General features: G+C 49.7%; 1 protein-coding gene across 3 annotated transcripts in view; it reads left to right on the forward strand.

Moving 5' to 3' along the window:
* Positions 1 to 15,067, forward strand: part of SCUBE1 (signal peptide, CUB domain and EGF like domain containing 1) — a 143,142-nt gene that overhangs the window by 21,650 nt on the left and 106,425 nt on the right. For all 3 annotated transcript variants that reach the window (XM_045363498.3, XM_045363499.3, XM_045363501.3), the window contains exon 3: positions 2,334 to 2,462. In XM_045363498.3, coding sequence (XP_045219433.2) covers positions 2,334 to 2,462 — 129 coding nt within the window. The remainder of the gene's footprint in view (positions 1 to 2,333; positions 2,463 to 15,067) is intronic.

The raw sequence follows: 15,067 nt of genomic DNA on the forward strand, positions 1-15,067 counted from the left end.
TCTCGATCTCCTGACCTCGTGATCCGCCCGTCTCGGCCTCCCAAAGTGCTGGGATTACAGGCTTGAGCCACCGCGCCCGGCCATCTCTCAGTTTTTTAAAATCTATGCCGGGCGAGGTGGCTCACGCCCATAATCCCAGCACTTTGGGAGGCCGAGGTGGGTGGATCATGAGATCAGGAGATGGAGACCATCCTGGCTAACACGGTGAAACCCCGTCTCTATTAAAAATACAAAAAATTAGCCGGCTGTGGTGGCACATGCCTGTAGTTCAGCTACTCGGGAGGCTGAGGCAGGCGAATTGCTTGAACCCAGGAGGTGGAGGTTGCAATGAGCTGAGATCGTGCCACTGCACTCCAGCCTGGGCGACAGAGGGAGACACTGATTCAAAAAAAATAAAAAATAAAAAATAAAAATAAATAAATAAATAAATAACATCTATGTGCCTTTTCAATAAACATAAAATATCACATTCTCCCTTAATTTTATTTGCAATTTATAAGTGGATTAAATATCAGAATTAAAAACAGCTCAGAGCCAGGCACAGTGGAATATGCCTATAATTCCAGCTACTAGGGAGGCTGAGGCAGGAGGATCCCTTAAGCCCAGGAGTTTGAGTCTAGCTTCGGCAACATAGTGAGGCCCTGTCTCTACAAACAAACAAAATTCAAATGAGCTGCAGAATTGGGAACTGATGCAGGTGCCCCTGTAGGCAGATTAGGAGAGGACTCCTATCTCTTCATCCTTTGGTGACCCAGCCCAGGCTACTTTGTTCTTCCCTCATTGTGGCTGGGTGGACACCAAGAGTGGCTGCACAGCCCAGACCCTGTACTCTGGCGCATTCACTTCTGCTGCTTTCACCAAAGTTATCCCCTTTGCTCTGCAGCATCTCTGGCAGGCATCATGGCAGTGCTTAGTCACCTCCAGAGTCAGGGAGCTCTCTACCTCCTGCAACAGCCTCTACTTTGCAGACCAGCACTCCTACCCATGAACGTTCATTGGCCCCATGGCTTCCCCTCACTGTGAGTAGCTCTGCTGTCTGGACCAGTAGGGAGAAAGCAAGGAGTTCCGTGTCTCCCTGCAGCAGCTCCTCCAGCGATTGAGGGAAGCCAGGCCTGCCTTCTACAGGCTCTCTTCTTCTACAGGATGGCCCCACCCCACTTTCAAAGCTGGAACCCAGCCTCAAAAATCCCTCTTCTACGCCATAGGGGAGGGACCGCAGCTTCCTCCTCAGTAGCCTCCTGAGATGCACTTCCGGTTCCACTTAGTGCTGCACTTCCGGTTCCGGTTCCCGTTCCCCTGTGGGGGACATTTCCGGCCCTCTTCTCTCCCCAGCATGTCTTGGAGCCTCTGGAGGTCAGGGTGACTGTCGGTTGAGATGAGTGAAGCCAGAGGGATCTCGGGGAGATGCTGAAGACCCTGCAGAAGAGCCGGCACCCCCGGCTGGCAGATTCTTGCTGTGCCTGGTGCCCTCACAAGGAGGCCGGGTGTGACCGAGGTTAGGCCCCTTGGGCTCTGAAGCCGAAGGGTTTGAATCCCACGGGTTTGAATACCATTCGTGCCACTTTCTAGGTGTGTGACGTGTGACCATCTGTGAGGTTTTAGCCTCACTGTGCTTCGGTTTCTTCAGTGCTCTTGCAAAATTGGAATAGTGAGAATGGTGCCTGTATCACTGAGTTAGTGTGGGATTGAAGAGGTAATGACATGGCCTTACAAGCAGGACTTGGGCGTGGAAGCAGCTCAGACAAGGTTAACTAGGCATGTTCCTGTCATTCTCCAGGGTCTCTAAAATCTCTCTGGAACGCCAGAATTGATAGCCCTTTGACCCCTGACGGGAAATGTTGAAAAAGCCTTAAAAGAGCAAAAAGGGTGACCTTTACCGAGGCTATTGGCCATTGTTTATGAGTGAGGAGCCTTTGTTATAGCAAGGAAGCTGGAGCAGTTGAAATGCAGGCATCAGACTCTGATGTGGAAAGAAACTGTTTGGAGGAATTAGTGGACTTTTCTTTCATTCCAGATATTACACTTTTTGCTGATGTGCAGTTAATTTTACTCAGTACCGCCTGCTTCAAGAGAGCTAGTTTTCGGAAATTGTACACTGGCTCGGGGGAGGCAGAACTAGGTGTGAATCTTGCCTGTTCACTGTGGTAGGAACTGGAAGACACCCCACACATGATTAGCATTTTTATAATCCTCAAGTCCCCAGCTCCCAGGGAGCACTGAAGTGAATACTTGTTGAATCATCCCCTAATCACTCATATCCCGGTGGCTTCCCTGGTGTTGGGAGAGGGGACCACCAGGCTCTTCTGACACCTCTCGTGCCCTTCGTTTTGCAGACATTGACGAGTGTGAAAATGACTACTACAACGGGGGCTGTGTCCACGAGTGCATCAACATCCCAGGGAACTACAGGTGCACCTGCTTTGATGGCTTCATGCTGGCACACGATGGACACAACTGCCTGGGTGAGTGATACAGCCACAGCCTGCCCTCTGGGCACACCCTGCCTGTTGCTTTGCTCCAGCTTACAGAGTCGGGGGCAATGGGAAGGTTTGCCTTCCTTTGGCTTCCTGTATTAGTTTGCCAGGGTTGTTGTAACAAAATACCACAGACTGGATGGCTTAGACAACAGAAGTTTATTTTGTCACATTTCTGGAGGCTGGCAGTCCAAGATCAAGGTGTGAGCAGGGTTGGTTTTTCGGCGGCCCCGCTCCTCTGTCAGGCTTACAGGTGGCTACCTTCTTTCTCCTTGTGTCTTCACACGGTCTTCCCACTGTGCATGCACATGTCTGGTGTCTCTCCCTGTCCTAATCTCCTCTTCTTCTTTTTTTGAGATGGAGTCTTGCTTTGTCACCCAAGCATGCAGTGGTGCGATCTCAGCTCACTGCAGCCTCCATCTCCCGGGTTCAAGCAGTTCTCCTGCCTCAGCCTCCCAAGTAGCTGAGATTACAGATGTGCCACCACACCCGGCTAATTTTTGTATTTTTAGTAGAGACAGGGTTTCACCATGTTGGCCAGGCTGGTCTCGAACTACTGACCTTGTGATCCGCCTGCCTCGGCCTCCCGAAGTTCTGGGATTATGTGTGTGAGCCACCTTGCCCAGCCAGTCACTGCACCTGGGCCTAATCTTCTCTTCTTATAAGAACACAGTCATATGGGAGTAGGGCCCACCCTACAAACTCCTTTTTTTTTTTTTTTTTTTGAGACAGAGTCTCCCTTTGTCGCCCAGGCTGGAGTGCAGTGGCCGGATCTCAGCTCACTGCAAGCTCCGCCTCCCGGGTTTACGCCATTCTCCTGCCTCAGCCTCCCGAGTAGCTGGGACTACAGGCGCCCACCACCTCGCCCGGCTAGTTTTTTGTATTTTTAGTAGAGACGGGGTTTCACCATATTAGCCAGGATGGTCTCGATCTCCTGACCTCGTGATCCGCCCGTCTCGGCCTCCCAAAGTGCTGGGATTACAGGCTTGAGCCACCGCGCCCGGCCACAAACTCCATTTTTAACTTAATTTTCTCTCTAAAGGCCCTGTCTGCAAATATAGTCACATTTTGAGGTACTAGGGAGTTGAATTCCTTCAAAAAAGGAATTTTGAAGGGACACAATTTGGCCCATGATCTTATATACCTCCATCTTCCCATGGTCCAAATACATTTTTAAGCCAATTGTGTAAAATTTATAAGAGGCCAGGCATGGTGGCTCACACTTGTAATCCCAGCGCTCTGGGAAGCCAAGGTGGGTGGATCACCTGAGGTCAGGAGTTCAAGACCAGCCTGATCAACATGGCAAAACCCTCTCTCTACTAAAACTACAAAAATTAGCTGAGCACATGCCTGTAATCCCAGCTACTTGGGAGGCTAACGTAGGAGGATTGCTTGAACCTGGGAGGCAGAGGTTGCAGTGAGCCAAGATCACACCATTGCACTCCAGCCTGGCGACAAGAGTGAAACTCCATCTCAAAAACAAACAAACAAAAATTACAAGAGTAGTCCACATTTGCTGAATCAAGTTGGAAAAATGTAGAAGAGTAGGGAGAAAAAAATGGCAGGCATCTTAGTTGTGCTGGTGTGTTTCCTGTCAGTCTTCCATCTGCATCCAAGTGTGTTTTTACCATAGTGGTGATCAGATAGTCAGCATACGTTTGCCCCTTGCTTTTCCCTTTAATATCATGCGTACCTCAGGCATTTTGGTTTTCTTCTGAGAGAGTCTCACTCTGTCACCCAGGCTGGATTGCAGTATGGCTCAGTGCAGCCTTAACGTCTGGAACTCAGGTAATCCTCCCACCTCAGCCTCCAGAATAGCTGGGACTACAGACACATTCCACTGCTACTGGCTCACTTTTGGGTTTTTTTGGTAGAGACAGGGTCTCGCTATATTGCCCAGGCCTCTGGAACTCCTAGGTTCAGGTGATCTGCCCACCTCGACCTCCCAAAGTGCTGGGATTACAGGCGTGACCCATCGCCTTACCTCAGGCATTACTTCAGGTATTTTTGTGTGGCCCCTATTACCACAGTTTTTCTAGTTGCCCCGTAGTCTGATAAATTACTAATAACCTGTATCAGTTTCCTGGGGCTGCCATGACAAAGTAACAAACTAGGACTTAACAGAAATGGATTATCTTGATTAGGAGTCCAAACTCAAGGTGTAGGCAGGGTAGTTCCTTCTGAGAGCTTTAAGGGATCATCTGTTCAGGCCTTTCTCATAGCTTCTGGTAACATCAGGGATTCCTTGGCTTGTAGATGGCATTCTCCCTCTGTCTTCATGTTGTCTCAGCTCTATGTGTGTCTGGCTCTGTGTCCAAATTTTTCTTTTTTATAAGGACACCAGTCGTGTTGCATCAGGGCCCACCCTAACAATCTCATCTTAACCTGGACATCTGCCAAGACCTTATTTCCAACAAAAGTCACATTCACAAGTACTAGGAGTTAGGAATTCAACATCTTTTGAAGGGACATAATTCAACCTATAACAGAGGGAGTTCAGAGTCTGTCACAGAAGAACAGTATCTTGTCATGGGAAGCATGTGGCTCTTAAAGCGGATGTGTCTGTCCCCGAGGCCCTCTTCTGCCACTGGCTGCTGGGTGACCAGGGCACAGCAGCTGGAGCCCAGGGGGTACGGGCACGGAATTGGCAGGAGCATGGCCATAGATACATTATTGATTGTCTGGGTCTCAGGCCCTTGTTGGTAGAGGAGAGGCTGTGAGAAGCAGCTTCCTCACGGGGTTGTCATGAGCAGTGACTGAGATAATGTCCAGATGGCCGGGAAGCAGGCTCAGCACAGGGGACTCTCAGCAGCTGAGAGCTATTACTATCCCCATGGTGTCTGAGCCTCAGTCTTCTCCAGTATCCAACAGGGATAACTGCACAACCCGCTTCCCAAGATCGCGTGTGAGGATGAGGTGACAGTGTGAAGTGAAGTGACTAGCCCCTAGTAGGTGCTAAATAGTCAACACAGGCATTACTACTCCAGCTGACTCGGCTGCCTTTCTGTGGTTAGACATTTAGATTGTTTGCTTTTTTTGTTTTTTACCGTCAGAATCCAGAGGTGGTTCTGGGCATACAACTTTTTTCCCCCTGTTTTGCCAGTTGTTTCCTTAGAAATGCTTCACAAAAGTGGAACCACTGCGTCAAAGGATCATTTGGTTTTTTATGGCTTTCTAAAAGGGCTCAGCAAACCTTCTGTTGTGCCAACTGGTTTGTGGGTGTGTGGTAGAGGACACTGGGTGTCCTGAGTGCTCTGGAACTTTCCCTCTTAATGGGGTGTTGGCCTTAGACCTGCCTGCCTGTTTTTGTCCAGCCCATGTTGGATGTCAGATAAGTTTGTTGTGGGAAACATCTGTAAGCATGTAATTTTACCCCAAATAAATGCCCAAGTGGAGGTCTGAGCAGCAGGTTATTGAAGCCCAGAGGGGCTGTGAAGAGCTACCTCTGGATGCAATGAGTGTGGGGGTGGAAGTGCGGCTAACTCCCTGGGGGTCTTCAAAGAGGAGGTAGCATTGAGCGGAACCTCCAAGGTTGGGGAGAAGTTTGCTAGGCCAAGGGCAGAGCCTACATAGAGCTGCAAGCAGCCCCTGAGGCTCAGCTTCTGGTGTGTGCAAGGAGCAGCGGGCGTGGAGCTGTGGAGGTGGGCAGGGCTTTGACCAGATTGTGAAGAACTGGTACCATGCGACGTTGATCGTGCCAGATGCCAGGTGAAGTATCTCATTCAGTCCTCCCAAAACGTAAGTGCTTGGCTTTCTTAGTTGTTTGCTCCGTTTTCAAATGATAGAGAGAGTACATTTCGGGCTCTGATTAGTCAGTGAAGACAGAGCCGACAGTCCCTGTGGGACAGCCAGCTAAAAGCAGGCAGTGTCACCCAGCAGCCAGGAGGAGAGACCTTGGGAACTGCCAGTTTGGGGCTTAAATTCTAGCCCTCGTCTATCAACTGTATGACCTTTGGACAGTCACTTTACCTCTCTATCCCTCAGTTTCCTCATAGGAAGGCATAGTTCCTATCTGGTAGGGCTCTTGTGAGGATTAAACGAGATCGTGGATGTGGAGCATGTAGCAGGGTGTCTGGCACCAAATACTCAACATGTAATCAGCATTCATCTGGTCGTTGGCTTCCAGATAAGATGTGTTGATGTGGACTGGTTTGATGCCTCCAAGATCTTGTGAGGACCAGTACCCACCATTTGCACTCCCAGGGCTGTGCCTGACACATGGGACTCTCCTTCCAGCCACCGTACTCTTACCTGTGCAGAACCACCTGTTTGCAAATACCCTGTTCTTGGCTACAGCAAGCACTCACAGTACCCCCTGAGCCTGACACTAACAGCCTGCAGACTAACAGTGAGTCTGTGCGGGCCTTTGTCTCAACAACATTGTTTTCACAATGGATTATGGTTACCTAGATTAATTTAAAGGAACGGGCTAAGTCTCCCCACATCCCACCACCTCTGAGCACAGACTGAAACCTCACGCGGCTCTAACTTGCACACACAACAGCCAAGAAAAGGCTCTCTCTGTTGCTCCTCTGCCTTCAGCTGAGGACAGACCCTTCCCAACAGAGTTCTTTCTGTTCAGCCTTTCTCTTTCTCAAGACAAAGCTCCAGCTCTAGAGAAACCAGACCTTGGTTCCAACAGGCTCCAACCCATCCTGACCATGTGACCTCAAGCTAGTTAATTGACTTCTTGGAGTCTCAGCTCCCTCATCCTTGAAACACTGTAAGAACTAGAGCACCTCATACTCTAGGATCGTGGGGCTTCATCAGTGTTGGCAGAAATAAGTCATGCTCTAAGAGTCAGCTGGGCCTGGAGTTTGAAGATTTAGGTTCAAATTCTGGTGTCACCACTCATGAGTTTTATAGTTCGGGACCTGTTCCTCCAGCCCACCAAGCTTCAGTTCCCCTAACTATGAAGTGGGCCAGTAATACCTGTCTCAGAGGGTCAGTGTCATGATTAAATCTGAAAGGAGATTGCGCAGAGCTTATGTGCAGATGTAAATTCTGTACAGGTACTGGATATTGTCATCATTTTCCAGCAGAGGCTTCAAGCTGGCAACCCACAGTCCCCGTCTGGCCCGCAGACATGTTTGGTTTGTCCCCATGGTGGTATCATTTGTTCTTATTAAATTATTTGTCAACACTTAAACATTAAGGGTTATCACATAAAAATCAATATTTCTAGCATCATTCCAGTTACCCAGCCCGTGATGTTTGTGGGACTTGAGACAGGAGTCCAAATGGAGGCTCCTATCCCACATGGCTAAAATGTTAAAGTCATTATGAAGCTCCCAAACAAGAATGACTCTGTCTCTTCAACTTTGACAAATATTCCTAATTAATGACCTAGAGGCTAGTCTGGAATTTAGAAGACTGCTTGGATTTTGCACCAGAAAGTGGTAGCATGGGCAATGCCTGCTGCCCTCCCTGCCTTTCCCACCCTTGGCTCCACCCCACACCATGGTGAGCCTCAACACACCCTAAGGCAAATGTGCAAGCTTTGGCCATTTACCCTGAAAGCAGCCACCTTTTGCTTAAGTCTTACTCAGACCTAAGTGTCATCTGATAGGCTTAGGACCATTTGAGGGGAGTTTTAGGGTCCTAAATACCCAGGATGTAATGTAGAGTGGTAGGCATGTGTTCCAGGAGTCCGTGACTCCCCTATGGACTCCTTACTCCATGGTGTCGGCGGGGGGTGGGGGATGCTGCTGCAGCCAGAGGAGAGGCAGAACAAGGACCCCCAAAGTGTGGGGGCCCAGGGCAGCAGCACTCTTGCTCACATTTCACTGTGGTGCTGGCAGTAGCTAGAGTGAAATACACTGCAGCTGTCTGCTTCAGAGGGAGCGTATACTCTCTTGTTTGCCACAGTCTCCACCACTCCCTATTGTTTGCAACCAGCTTTGCTCATTTAACTATCTGCTTGAAATTGTGCTACCTGGAAATGTTTGGAATTGTTTGTGCTGCCTGACAAAGCTTCCTGTATGAGGTTTTGTCCCCGTTGGGCATTTGGTGGCTATGAGTGGCCCACTGAGTTGTTAGAAGGTTCTCTGTCTTCACTGTCTTGTGCATTTTTGACTGCCTCTGGGCAGTCACTGAACCTCGCCCATCAGGAATAGTTAAGCCCATTCGCACCTCCTGCTGTTTTGTCTCAAGAAGTCTGGGTCAAGAGTCTTGTCCAGTTGTAACATTCCTCTCTGAACCACCACTGAATTCCTTAGGGATGGGGGCTGGGATAAAAACCTGATCACCTTAGAAATAAACAGGCCAGTTTGAAAAGCGTTCTGAGCTGATTAGGAGAAATGGGGCTGATGGCTTACATGTTATTTTCTTGCCTGAGTTTTCACAGTTGAACCTTTTCTTTTCTTTCGAGTAAGCGAGGTTATTTTCCTGTGGAGATGGCCTGCCTGTGACTGTGTCCTGGAGGTTGGCCAAGTCTGTCCTCTGGGGAGCAAAGCCCTCACTCTATTTGACATCTTTATTGAGGAATTTCTCAAATATAACAGAAAATGACACCAGAGGGAATTGAAACCATGATGAGATCTTGCTCAACCCCAAATGGCTGCTTTTAGCTGTGTAATTACTTGAAATAGCAGTAGTTCTGTTTGAAAAATATTATTCCAAACTCCATGCAATTGCACAGCAGAGCAATATTTAGGCTAATAGAATAAGATTTTTTTCATCTTAAATTAAAACCAGCAGTGGATAATTTCTTCCCGTCTCCACAAAGCAGGGCTCCTCTTTCTCTAAAGCCATTAGTTCACTTAGCCAGATGTTTTCTTCAACCCCGATCTTTACCTTGACTTACTGAAAAATACATTTCTCAAGTTGCTCACGGTTTGAATTTTGGCCCTGCCTCTCGGCACGTTTCTTCCCTGATGAAGAGAAGTCATCTGTATCCAGCTTCAGAAGCACTGATTTATTAGCCAGCTCTCTCCATTTCGTTAACATTTATTGAGCACCAACCCTATGACCAGCCTTGTGCTGGGTAGACCGTCCTACTTGAGTGAGATTCGAGAGCTTTGGTTGAGTCTCCTGTGTGCCTGGATTTGCCTGGAATGCTGTGCTCAGTTCTCTTGTTAGTTCTCACAGCATCCAAAGCCATTAGTGCCTTCTTTTTACAAACGAGGAAACTGAGGCCCGGTGAGGGAAAGGGACCTACCCAAGCTAACACAGACAGTAAGTGGAAGAGCTGGGACTAGAGCCCAGGTCTGGGATTTTGCCAGTTCAAGCCTGTAAGCCTACCCTGCTGCCCACCCCCTGCCCCGTAGTGCCCAGAACTGCACCAGCTCCGGGAGGCTGGCCAGGGTCTCCTTGTCATAGGGTGTTGGATATGTCCGCCTGTATCTATCCACGAGTTTGGGAGTCACTGAGAGCATCCAGAAATTCCAGTACGTGCCAGGCCAGGCACAGGGAGGGAGTGTGCTGAAGGGCAAACGGGAACCCCTTGCTCTAGAGAGCTCACGCCAAGGGCATCTCCACCCCATAGCTCGTTCAGCCTCCTCGGGCCAAGGGCAGAGCTTGTGGCCTTGTTTAGGCACCTCACATCACCCTCGAGTCGCCCTTGGAAACTTGTCTTACCTCATCCGACTGTACAGAGCCGTCCGCTCCAGCACCCTCCTCTCATGGCCCCCATTGCTTCCACAGTAGCATGAGGCCCCCCCGGCCAAGGCCCCACCAGCCTCCCCCCGACCCCATTTCTCACGCTTGCTCGGCTGTGCCCGCTGGCCCAGCCTTCCCTGCACCCACAGAGTCCTGCACAGATCTGTTGACAGGCTGCTCCTCCCCAGCAGGGATCTGGTGAGGTCCTGCTCATCCTTCAAGCCTCAACCAAACCTCCCTTTGCTCAGAGGTCTGCTGTGACCCACACCACACAGTTACATCTCCATTGCAGTTCTGTGTCACGGTCCTCTCTTCTTCCCCTGAAAGAAGAATTTCTCTTGTTTACCTTTCTGTCTTTCTTCTTAGAACCTAGGGCAGTGTCAGGTATATCGTAGGCATTTAGTAAATATTTGTAGAATAAATGAATGAATGGATTTGTCAAAATGCCTTGTAGTCTAAAAACCCTCTCACCCAGCAAACCTCTGATTTTGCAGCAGAAAGTGGTAGCATGGACAATGCCTGCTCCCTCCCTGCCTTTCCCACCCTTGGCTCCACCCCATACCATGGTGAGCCTCAGCACACCCTAACGCAAATGTGCAGGCTTCGGCCATTTACCCTGAAAGCAGCCACCTTTTGCCTAAGTCTTTCTCAGACCTGAGTGTCATCTGATAGGCTTAGGACCATTTGAGGGGAGTTTTAGGGTCCTAAATACCCAGGATATAATGTAGAGTGGTAGGCATAGGGCAGAGGTAAAGATGAATTAAATGAGGTATCTCTCGCAGGGCTCTTAGGTCCATGAGGAAGCCAGAAATATTCACAACTCTAATAAAGGGTAGAAAGTACTATATTAGGGCCAGGCACGGTGACTCGCGTCTGTAATCCCAGCACTTTGAGAGGCCGAGGCGGGTGGATCACTTTAGGTCAGGAGTTCGAGACCAGCCTGACCAACATGGTGAAACCCAGTTTCTACTAAAAATACAAAAAAAATAGCCAGATGTGATGGCGGGCGCCTGTAGTCCCAACCACTTGGGAGGCTGAGAATTGCTTGAACCCGTGGGGCAGAGGTTGCAATGAGCCAAGATCACGCCACTGCATTCCAGCCTGGGCGACAGAGTAAGACTCTGTCCCAAAAAAAAAGAAAAAAAAAAGTGCTACATTAGGAATAATTCTAAAGCCTTCCACCTAGTATTCATCCATTTGTTTATTCCAAAAAATTGTTCTGGGCACCTGCTACATGCCAGACATGGTTTTAACTGCTTACTATGGTGGCGAACAAAAGCTACAACATCTCCCTGCTTATGAACTTACATAGAGGAGAAAGACAGTGAACACGTGAACATGTAACTCAGTAACTTCAGCCAGGTCAGAGCCACTGAAAAAAATAATAAAATAATGTGATACAAAGTGATGGGGGGAGGGTGACAGCATTGGGTAGGATAGGATTCCAGTTACTATTGCTGCATAAGAAACCACCTCAGTATGTATTGAGGCCAGGCGTGGTGGCTCACAGCTGTGATCCCGACACTTTGGGAGGCCAAGGTAGGAGGATCACTTGAGCCCAGGAGTTTGACACCAGTCTGGGCAACATAGCAAGACCCCATCTCTACAGAAATTTAAAAAATTAGCCAGGCATGGAGGTGTGCGCCAGTGGCCCCAGCTACTAAGGAGGCTGAGGTGGGAGGATTGCATGAACCCAGGAGGTTGAGGCTGCAGTGAGTTATGTTTGCACTGCTGCACTCCAGCCTGGGCAACGGAGCAAGATCCTGACTCAGTAAAACTAAAAAAAGTTTTTAAAAATGTGTATTGAAGCATCACTATGTACCCCACAAATATGTACAATTATTACATGTCCATTTTAAAAAGTAAAATTAAATTTTTTTAAAACTACCTCACATTTAGCGGCATAAAATACTATTTTGCTCATGAATTCTGTGGCTCAAGAAGTCAGACAGGATTGGCTCGTCTCTGCTCCATGGTGTCTGGGGTCTCAACTAGGAGACTTGAAGGCTGGGAATGACTTGATAGCCAAGAACTGGAATCATCTGGAAGTGTCTTTGCTCACTGCCGGTGGTGGTTGTTGGCCGTCAGCCAGAACACTATGGGCAGCCTCTTTATGTGGGCTTTCCCCATGGGCTGGTAGGAGCTTCTGCACATCATGGCCACCGGGTCCTAAGATGACAGAATCCCATGCTTGGCAGTTTTACAGTCTGGCCTGAGAAGTCACCTCCACCAATGAGGGGAGTAACAAGTCTGCCCAGGGCAAGGGGAGGAAGCCTCAGTGAGAGGGAGGAAGTACCACGTGAAGGTCTAGGGAAGGTCCTATGTCCAAGCAGAAGGGGGACAAGTGTGGTAGGAACTGTTAGGAATTTGGGGATGGGCCAGGGTGCCTGGAGGATCAGGAGCGAGGGACACGGACTGGAGATGAGACAACGAGGTGGACAGGGGCTGGGTCACACAGGGTCATATCGGCTCGAGAAAGGGGTTTGGATGTTATTCTGTTACCTGGGAAGCTGTGGAATATTTTCACCAGGGACTGACATGTTCCGATGGACATTTTCATTTAAAAAGCCCTTCTGGCTGCTGAGTAGAGAGGCAGAGTGGCCTAAGCAGGGAAGCCACTGCAGTGGCCTGGGTCAGAGAGCTTGGTGGCTTCGTTCAGGGTGGCAGTGGGAGAAGTGGTCGTTGAACTCACAGTGTATTTTGAAAACGGTCAACGGGAGCTGCCGGTGGATGAGATGTGAGAGGCACGGGGAAAAGACAGTCAAAACCGACCATTAGGTTTTCCCAGAGTTTCTAGGGGCTCCGCTGCTGTGGCTGAGATGGGGAAGGCTAGGGGGAAGGACAGATTGGGTGTGAGGGTGGACACGGAGGTACAGGACTCAGGCGTCTGTTTGGCTGAGTTCTGTTTGAAATGATAAGCAACCATCAAAATGGAGATGGCGCACAAGCTTAGAAGTCTGTAGTCAAACCCCGGGGGAAACGTGAGGGTTTCTACATGGCGTCTAGATGGCTTTGGAAACCAGAAATCTTAATATTCACTCATTTCGTAAGATTTCACGAGCACCCACCCTATGCTGTGCCTTGCTGGGAGCTCACAATTAGGAGATGGATGATGGCCTTATTTCAGGCCCTCAAGGAGCATCGGAAATCAATCTGCCTGGATCCATCACTTACTATGTGACCTTGAGCAAGTGTCTCTGCTTCTCTGGGCCTCTGTATACTCCTGCATGAGGTGGGGCTGGTAACAGTGCTTATTTGACAGAGATGATGCAGAGGCCAACGAGATGAGCTTTGTAAAACACATCCCACAGTACCTAGCACAGAGCAAGGTCTCAACAGATGTGAATGAGCTAATTAACATTTATTCCCAGTGCGCAAAGCGGGAAGACCGTTTAGGGAAAATGGATGTATCGTGGAGCTGGTGAAGATGCAGGGGGCGAGCCTGGGCCTGGGCCACGTAGGAAGCCCTTTCCTGGGCCCTGCCCCTCATTCCTGCCAGATGAGCTGCTGCCCACGGTCTGCTCCCCACCCCGCAAATGCTCTCCCAGCCTCTCGCACTGGTTCTGGCACTTACTGTCTGTTGACTGTGGGGTCGTGTGACATCGCGACTTCAATCCGAGCTCTGCTGTGTTCTTATTTTGTAACTTGGGGCACATCATCTCATTTCTCAGAGTCGCAGTTTCGGTCTCTGTGAAATGGAACTGGTCCCTCTCTGTTAGGATCAGATGAAGAGACGGATGTGCAAGTGGCACCTGAGGCTGCCAAGTGGAGGGGTAGAAAAGGAGGAGTAGGAGGGGCCCTCAGGAGACTCCCGATGGGGCCCGGAGCCCAGCTGCACCTGGGGGAGAAAGTCACCCGGAGTGCCCTGGATGCTCGGTGTAGGCACCGTGCTCACAGCTCTCCCTCCGCTGGGCTGGGCTGGTCCCTGGCCTGATGAAAGGGCCTGCACAATCCCAGCCTTTTAAAGCAGCCCCTCTCATCCTGGAAGACAGCTGGAGTCAGCGTGTGGCTCCCTGGAACCCCTAACGAAGGCTCGAGTTGCTGCTGTTTACTTGTCTTTATACTTCAACAGCTCAAATACATTTCTTGCTGGGAAAAAAAAATGCTGATCATCTTAATGTAAAACTAAACAGCTTTGGACAGTCATGTACTTACTCCATAAACACCAATATTTTCTAAAGTAAACTCAAGAGGTTTCTTCCTGTTCTCTTTCATTATGCCCACCTACCACCACCCCACCACCTTTTCCCATTCTTGGCCCACTTTCAGGTGCTCTAAACACACTTGGTTGGAGGGATTTGCTGTCAGAGTACAAGATGGATCCAGGCCCGCCTCTCCTCTCCGCCTTCTACAGCTGTTAATCTGATAGAAATTCTTTGGCCTGAGAGAGACTCCCTGGACAGTGTTGTACATCTTTATGGACTCGCTTCCTTCTTTTCCCAAATCGCTACAAAAAAGGGGAGACCCTAGAGTGGGGTGTAGGGAAGCAGACTGGTTCAGACCCGTGCGTGTTTCGGGGTGGAGTGGACTTTGACAGCCTCATGCCCATGGCCTGCCTGGGATTGGGTGGGGGACAGTGGGGTGCTTATTACAGGCGGCCAGGTGGTTCTTCCAGCCCCCATCTGGCCCGGCGATCGGGGCAGAATCAGTGGCCCACAGAACAGAAGTCAGGCTCCTTAGGCCACTGACTTGCTGGGGGACCTTGGGAAATGCCCTGCATCTTTGTGCCTCAGTTTCCCTGTCATATGTGAAATAAAAAGATGGGATTTGATCAGTGGTTTTCAGATGCTGTGGGGTTTATAGCAGCAGAAATCTTTTTTCCCAAGCAGAATCATGCAGGGGTTTCACACTCTGGCTGAGTGGGAGACAAGACTGGCCACAATTAGCGCTCTGCTCCCCCACGGAGCCTATCTCTACCTCTGCGAAGTTCCCGGAGCCCCTGCAACTCCGTTTGGAACCCCCTGGCTGGGCTGCTGATTCAGAGCCCTTCTCCC

This window comes from Macaca fascicularis, chromosome 10 (genome assembly GCF_037993035.2).
Source record: "Macaca fascicularis isolate 582-1 chromosome 10, T2T-MFA8v1.1".
NCBI classification, from domain to species: Eukaryota; Metazoa; Chordata; class Mammalia; order Primates; family Cercopithecidae; genus Macaca; species Macaca fascicularis.